Source organism: Poecilia formosa, unplaced genomic scaffold (assembly GCF_000485575.1).
Source record: "Poecilia formosa unplaced genomic scaffold, Poecilia_formosa-5.1.2 Scaffold638, whole genome shotgun sequence".
Taxonomy (NCBI): domain Eukaryota; kingdom Metazoa; phylum Chordata; class Actinopteri; order Cyprinodontiformes; family Poeciliidae; genus Poecilia; species Poecilia formosa.
This window is the reverse complement of record NW_006800577.1, coordinates 30975-39020: the sequence shown is the minus strand read 5'-3', so window position 1 is coordinate 39020 and position 8046 is coordinate 30975. Positions and strand designations below refer to the sequence as shown.

General features: G+C 38.9%; 1 protein-coding gene across 1 annotated transcript; it reads left to right on the top strand.

Annotated features, from left to right (window-relative positions):
* The first annotated feature begins 418 nt into the window (after window positions 1–418).
* Window positions 419–7701, top strand: LOC103130465 (B-cell receptor CD22-like). Its single transcript, XM_007541860.2, has 10 exons — window positions 419–660; window positions 1616–1963; window positions 2055–2279; window positions 2483–2740; window positions 4844–5104; window positions 5447–5707; window positions 6399–6656; window positions 6771–6870; window positions 6963–7020; window positions 7494–7701. Exons 1-10 carry the CDS (start codon window positions 594–596, stop codon window positions 7584–7586), a joined length of 1929 nt encoding a protein of 642 aa, XP_007541922.1. The 5' UTR covers window positions 419–593; the 3' UTR covers window positions 7587–7701.
* Window positions 7702–8046: the final 345 nt, after the last annotated feature.

Below are 8046 nucleotides of genomic sequence, written 5' to 3'. Positions count from 1 at the left end.
AATTACACAGTGGTGTGTGAGATGTAATCTATCTGCAAGGGAAACAGCATGCTTCTTATGCTAACTATAACACAAACATATTTGTGTATGAGTGAGAGTGATTCTGAAGTATCTGTAAAAACTCTGCCTGGTTTTTCTCAGTAAGTTATAACTTCCTGGTCTAATGTTGTCTCCTCCATGACTTCACTCTTTCTACTGTGTCTACAAAAACAACTCTTTTCAATTTGTGAACCGCAACAACGAGCACAACTTCTGCACCGAAATGAATGACAACTGGGTTTATTCCTGGCATTATTTTCAATCCCATTTTTAAAAAAACAACATGTTAATACAACCTTAGATGACTTTAAATCTCATTTTGCGTCTGGTAGGAATTAATTTCAGAACTACAGGCACCAGCGGATGTGCAACCTTGTTATTTTCTTTGTTAGAATTCAAACGGTGTGAAACTAAGTGGGTTATTTTAGTTGCTCTGTACAAACCACAGGCCACAGAGGAAATGTGACTTCACTGGCAGCGGCCATTAGTGCTGTAGAATCATTTATGGTCATCATTTATCACCTCATGAAGACGTGAAGACATCATAAAAATAGATGGAAGGAAAAGCCATGCATTGGACTGCAGTGACCGAGTTACTTGTCGCATTTCTCTCCGTATCAGGTAATGTGTGTGTTTTACTCCTTTATCAGTCCATTAAATAAAGCAGAGCTATAGGGGGATGTGGAGAACATCATGGAGTCATGTATAGCAGGCTACTGACAGAAATGGCTTGGTTGGAGTCGGTTTGCTTATGCAAAAGTACTCATGTTTTTTTGTTGTTGTTGTTTTTCTTTTGTGAAAAAAATTCTCTTGAAGACGTGTAGTTGTCTGCAAAATGCCTTGTTTTTTTTTGTTTTGTTTTGTTTGTTTGTTTTTTTTATTGCACAACCTCAGAAATCTTTGGAAACATGAACACTGTGATTTTAATTACTGGTTTTTATTGTTAATTCAAATGTTGAAACATGAAAAAGTGTCTTGCATCCATTCATAATGTTCTTAAATATTAGAGGTGTGAATAGTATCAGATGTGAATTATTAACGTGAATGAAATTATTGAATAATGCGTTAGGGATAAGAGGCGCGTGGGTCAAAATAAGTTCATACTTATATGGTACATATGTGGTATATGTGGTAAAAATGAATAAATTGCAGATCAATCTGCAGTAAGGTACTTCAAAAATTGTACAAATTACTTTTTAGCATTTTTTATGACAAAACAGAGGATTTCCTTTTTACCTTTTTTTGATGGGACAGTGGAAGGTTTTAATGAACGCCAGGTTTCATAAGACAATATCTGCCCAGATCTGGATCTGGATGACCTCTTAAGGTGTCTGTGCCCGATGCAGCACTATGTGAGGGAGCACCAAGCGTCTAAAACACTAAAACAGATCACTCTTGAGAAAGTATTTCCATCCACTTGGTTCCAAGCACTAACATTAAAACACAGATACAAGTGACTCATATCAGCAAAAGGAAAAATAAAACCAAATCTATTCATCAATATGCTTCCTGGGTTATACATTTTTGTCCTGTTTGTTGATCTCATTGTGATTGTTTTGTTTCTGATGCGTTGCAGGGGTCAGGGGTCAGAACGGCTGGAGCGTGACCTACTCTTCCTCACAGATCTGCACCATAAAAGGCTCAACGGTGGATTTGAAATGCAACTACACACATCCAGACACAGTGGGGGATACAGTTATAGAAGTTAGAAAACTAATATGGTACACCAAAGGGGATAATTATGCTCCTGTGGATCTGAAAGATGACCAAGATTACGCAGGTCGCATCAAGTATAAACATGGCTGCACCGTGGCTATCAGGGACGTGAGAGAGAGTGACTCTGCTGTCTACAAGTTCAGGTTCATAACAAATCACCAAAATGGAAAATACACCGGTTCGCCAGGGGTCACTTTGTCAGTCTCTGGTAATATTTCCTGTTTTAATTTTACTTTGTTTATTTTAGTGTGTTGAATGATCACATGGTTTTAGTTTCTGTTGTGTTCTCTTGAATTCAGCCGTCGAGCTGCAAGTGATCAAATGGGAGCGCAAACAGAGCGGCACTCGTGCAGAGATGACGTGCAAAAGCAAATGTCTGTCTGACCTACATCCTTACATCTGGGTCAAGAACGGGCAGGACGTTTTGACGCAGACCTCCTCGTCTTTTTCATACATGTTTTCTGACGCCGACCGCATTTCTTGCGCTGCAGCAGGACACAGGAATTTCCCGTCTCCGTCAGTGTGTCAGTTGAGTTTTACACATTGCTTTGAAGATTCATGTTGGCGATGTGATGTGTTGTTAAGTTAGAAGAAAGCATGTCATAAAACAACTCTATTGACTCAATACAAGAGAAAATTCAAATTTTGTTGTTCAGTAAAAACTAGTACCAGAAATTATATGTTTGGCATTACAAAGCACTATAGTAGTTTGTGTTTTCTATTCCAGACATGCCGAATCTTCCCTCTGTGTCGAGTTCCTCTGGTCACATTGTGAAGGGCGACCCAATAAATCTAACTTGTTCTAGTGATGCTAATCCAGCAGCTACATACACCTGGTACAAGAAGGACACTTCTGGTCCTCTCAGCAAAGGCTCACAACTCGTCTTCAAGTCTATCCAATCCTCTGACTCTGGAGAATATTATTGTAAAGCTCAGAACGTCCTGAGAATAAAGGCATCTAAAGTCGTCTTTATTGACGTAAAATGTAAGTAAGTAAAATATTTTGGGGGGCTTGTGGAGGTTGTCTCAATTTACTCTTAGAGTGTTGACTTAGGGTGCATTCACACCAGTCCGGTTTATTTGGGGAGGTGTGAATATGCAATCGAACTCTTATGGGGACCCAAAAAGTGAACTTTGGTCTGCCTAAAGTCCTAGGGCTCAGTTCAAGTTGAAGTGAGCTCTGTTGCGGTTCATATGTGGATGCAAGTGGACAGCAGAACACTCCGAAAGCAGGAAGCAAATTATAGCCCAAAGCATTCCGGGTCAATAGAGCCAAAATGATTGCACTACAGGGAGAAATGACTCGTGTTTTTTTTTTTTGTTTTTTTTTAATACCACAGACTAAAGAGAAGTCCTACAACCTCTAAAATTGGACACAACTCCATTTTTGGTTGCAGTTTATGAAGAAGGAAGTTGCACTGGTCATCTTTGGAGGTTTTCGTGACAGTCCCTTCCATAGTTCTTGGCGCAAGGAGGTGAACAGGTTGTTCAATCAGTTTTAATCATTTGACGTAGTGCAGCAGGCTGCACAGTGGCGCAGTTGATAGCACTGTTGCCGTGCAACAAGAAGGTTCTGGCCCAGGGTCTTTCTGCATGGAGTTTGCATGTTCTCCCTGTGCATGCGCGGGTTCTCTCCGGGTACTCTTGCTTTCTCCCACAGTCCAAAAACATGACTGTCAGGTTAATTGGTTTCTCTAAATTGTCCCTAGGTGTGAGTGTGTGTGTATGGTTGTTTGTCCTGTCTGTCTCTGTGTTGCCCTGTGACAGACTGGCGACCTGTCCATGGTGTGCCCTGCCTCTCGCCCGAAACATTAGCTGGAGAGGCATCGACAACCCTCCCAACGCCATTAAGGGACAAGGTTGTACAGAAAATGGATGGACGTAGTGCAGCATGAAAGTGAGCCACAGCAGCTGAAGATATAACAAACCTTGCAATTTTAGTCCCCAATCGAACCAAGTTGACTGGGGACCAATGTTTTCACACCTTTTTTCAAGTGTTAAAACACTGTTCAAGTAGAAGTATATTTGAGCGACTATGCTACAGTAACTACATGCATTTCTGTTTTGACACCTGCCGCCCCACTTCCTATGTCATTTAGTTCACCTAAAGCGATTCAGCTGACACTTGCAAATGTTTTTGTTGTTTCTGGAGGCAGCAGTGGAAAACGCTGTAAAACAGAACTTCAGTTCACCAACAAATTATGAAAGCAAGTAGTATCAAGGAGGATTTTATAGAAAAATCTCCAAAGATTGTCAAAAACTGTAAGTTTGGCTGCCATCGGTGGCAGTTGTGCAGTTTGAGATGATTTGATGGTTTTGAGTTAGAGTAAATAAGTCGAAGTACTGCAGGGTGTTTCCAGAGTGGAACCAGTGTTTGGTTTGGATCTATGTTTTCAGTTGCACGCCGCGCTCAGTAGAGGGCAGTGTGTTTTCTTTTTCTGGTCGCTAGAGAAGTTTCTAGAAGCGTTTCTAGCAGCAAAGTTGAAAGAAGATGTACGACGGCCGAGAGGTTCTTTTCTTAACCTCTCCAGGATAAAGCGGCCAGTGAGGTAAATAATTTGTATTTTACGTATTTATGTGGAAGTAGAATGAATTTGTGAAGAATTTGTCGAGTTTCTGTTAGCCACGTGAGTTTAAAGGTAACGGAGTGCGTCTATTTTTTTTTTTTTTTTTTGAAGGTCAAACATATTGTGAATGTTTTGCTATTTAATATTATTTGTCTGTTCTCTATCTGTCTGTATTAATGAATAAAAATTTATTTTATGTGCTTTTTTTTTTTTGGACGGCATCGTTAGACACAGGTGTCTAATTATTAAATGTCATCAAGAACGCCTCGTGTCCGTTTTTCATCCTGGAGGGAGTTATATATAATAAGCTTAGAAAGGATCGTTAACAAGACAAAAAGACATTACAATTTGGCTCCCAAAATGCTCCAAGTTATCAACACATCAGTTTTGTGACCAGGGTGCAGCCCTTCTGTACAACTGCTCCAATAGTCAATTATGAGCAAATGATTGTTTAGTTTTGCCCAAAAACCATTATCAGAAATCTCCTTAAGTTTTGAAAGTCTTCATGCTTTTCCTTCCAGACGCACCAAGGCTTCCTTCTGTGGCATTAAGACCCTCTGGTGAAGTAGTGAGGGGAACTTCAGTGAACCTGATTTGTTCCAGTGATGCTAATCCAACAGCTGAGTACATCTGGTTCAAGAAGAACAATCCTGAGCCTCTAAGCAACGACTCGCAACTCGTCTTTGAGTCTATCCAGTCGTCTGACTCTGGAGAGTACTACTGCACATCAGAGAATATGCTGAACCAAGTGACATCTGAAGGCATGTTTATTGATGTGAAATGTAAGTGACTGAAAAATAAAGCTCAAAGTGACCAACTTAAAGTCCGGAAAATTAGCTTTCACAGCTTGCAAGTAAAAAGTTATGATCACACCTCTCATCAGACCGTACTTTAAAAAAACATTTATAAACGTCCATCAAGTAGTCGTGCTAAAAGTATAAAGTTGTGGAACATAAGCAATAAATAAGCATATTTTTCAGGAGCAGTTAGGTTGTTTCACAATTGGACACTATTACCAGTGTTGCCAAACACTCGTACTCTAGCTTAAGCTAAAAAAAAAGAGAAAAGATTGACTCAGAGGTTATCCAAACGCTAAAATGATAGTTTTTCTCGCTCCCTTTCAGATCCACCAAGCTTCCCCATTGTTTCACATAGTTTTTCAGGTGAAGTAGTGGAGGGAGACTCAGTGACTTTGGCTTGTAGCGCTGATGCTAATCCAGCAGCTACTTACACCTGGTACAAGGAGCATGAAGCCAATCCTCTCAGCAAAGGCCCAAAACTAGTTTTCAGGTCTGTTCAGTCGTCTGATTCTGGAAAATATTTCTGCGCAGCCGAGAACGTTCTCAAAAGGATGACATCGGGCAGCATCTTAATCAACGTGGAATGTAAGAAATAGTGTTTTAAGCATGAAGCTTCTTGCTATCTCAAAAAGATGGCAAAAAATTCTCATGCACACTTTTGCTAAAATTTCTAAGTATTTTAAAATGCCTTAATTAAACAAACAGAAAACAGTTCTTGCCAAAGCATTGAGACCAAGACTGCACGATGGCATACTAGGCCCATTGGAGGTAGAAAAAAAGGAGCAGTACATTTTGATCAAAAAACAGAGAAATTTATTTTGAAGTTAATCTCAGAAAATTTCTAGAAAAAAATAAGAATATTTCAGAGCTGGCAGAGTCAAAAAGTTGCTAGGAAAAAAAACAAAAATGTAGAAATGTTGAGATTACTGTCAAAAGTTTTCCAGAAGAAAATTATTTTTGAAAAGTCAAATATTTACAAGAAAAAAAAAACATTTTTTAGATTAATCTCAGAAATTTCTAGAAAAGAATATGGACATTTCTGAGTTTCAAAAGTAAAAAAAAAAAATCCACCTCTAGAAGAAGGAACTAATCTATATGGTTATATTTCTCTGGTTTCGTTACATTTGCTGGCAATTAGTTGATGCCAAGGTTTCACCTGAGTAACAACAAAGATATTATTTGACTTTGATTCCTCCAGGCGCCATATTTACGTGCCACAAATGTCTCTAGTTTCTAAGAACATCCTTATGACTGCATATATTCTCTTTTTATCCAGATGCTCCAAAGCTTCCCCGGATCTCGGTGAGTGCGTCTGAGATCATGGAGGGCATTTCACTGACGCTGAGCTGCAGCAGTGATTCAAACCCAGCAGCTAATTATACCTGGTTCAAAGAAAATGAGAAAACGCCTCAAAGTTCAGGACAAAATCTCACCATCACAAATATTGGCCGACAGCACAGTGGACTTTACTTCTGCGAAGCTCACAACAGCAGAGGAAGTCACAAATCTGCCATACATCTTACTGTTGCTGCAAGTAAGTCAGAAAAGACATAAATTTCTGTTATCTATGCTGATGGTCCGTTTCTGTTTACATTTTGTGTTTATATTCCTATTTTCCATTAAAATATTGCTTTGTCTAATTTTTTAGGGAACAGAAACATGACATTCAAGATGATGAACATCACAAAGTTGGCTGCAGCCGCACTGCTGCTGCTTTCTCTTCTGTTTGTTGTTTCTCTTTGGACGAGGTAATATCAGCGAAAACTTGTATGTTGTATGTTCTGACCAAGTATATACTTTCGCCCGTTTGTTGTTGAAATACTGGATTTGCTTGACTCAGGAAGAAGAAACCAACTGATGTAAAAACTGAATCGAAGGAACACGTGGAGAACATAGAGGTAAGATCCCATCTGATTAAATAAAAACCAATTTATGTCTAATATAAAGAGACTCTCAGTCATTGAGCGATGATCATCATAAGTGCTCAGGTAGAAGGCAACTGGACTTTTTCTTTTGTTTCTTCAGTCCTGAAGATGGTTGGAAGCAGCAGGCTCATAAATATTCAGAGCAACAAAGGAAAAAAAGCCATTCTGTCCTCCCTGTCTCGTTAGCTTTACGCATCTTTTGGCATCATTTCCTGACCCTCAAATTATAAGTCTGTTGCATCAAACCATGTTTAGAAATGAAGACACCTTTTTCACGAGAGATGAAACATATTTAAGGAACGAGAGAAGTCCAAATGCCATGCGAGATAAAAACTTTAAAATAGCACGATAGGATCTAATGTAACGCCTTTGATGACAGCGTAAACAGCTAAATGTATTTTATTGAACAACCTTTTTCATTCTCAACTTTTGATCCCCTTTTATAGCTGGACTTGTGTCCTGAATATGAGAACATCTCAACCTTGAGATCCTTTATTGCATCACATGAGGAGAGAGAGAAGCAAACCAACCCAACGTGAAATCAAGTCAAGTTAAAACTTCATGGGTAGATGGACAGGAATCAAATTCATGATAAAAATGAGATCTGAACAAAAGAACGACGTCTGATGGCAGAAATAAACATTTTCAAACATTTTCAGTGGCTATTGTATGCCAGTTTGTTGACGTTTCACAGGTTTATACTATGGAAGTGTTCAGTTGTTGCCATCTAGTGGCCGAATTTAGGTACTACATTTAAGAGTGCTGTTTTTGATGATGTCATAAAAAGCAGACAAGGCAGGAGAAAAAGCATGATGGTTTTCTCATTGGTCTTTGAAAGCACTGTTATGTATTGAATTTTCCAATGGATATTTTGTTCAGAATAATTTAGCCATTTGTAAGAAAGCAGTACTTCTTTTATAAGAACTTTTACAGACTTGAACTAAATATATTCTCTGGAGCAAATTTATTGTACTTTTAACTGCTGTATTGTGTATTATT

Excerpts from the sequence above, each read along its gene's own strand:
- LOC103130465 (XM_007541860.2), top strand. The coding sequence starts at position 594 with ATGGAAGGAAAAGCCATGCATTGGACTGCAGTGACCGAGTTACTTGTC. Across the intron at positions 2,280-2,482 it reads TTTCCCGTCTCCGTCAGTGT|ACATGCCGAATCTTCCCTCT; the intron begins GTCAGTTGAGTT and ends TTTCTATTCCAG. Across the intron at positions 7,021-7,493 it reads AACACGTGGAGAACATAGAG|CTGGACTTGTGTCCTGAATA; the intron begins GTAAGATCCCAT and ends CCCCTTTTATAG.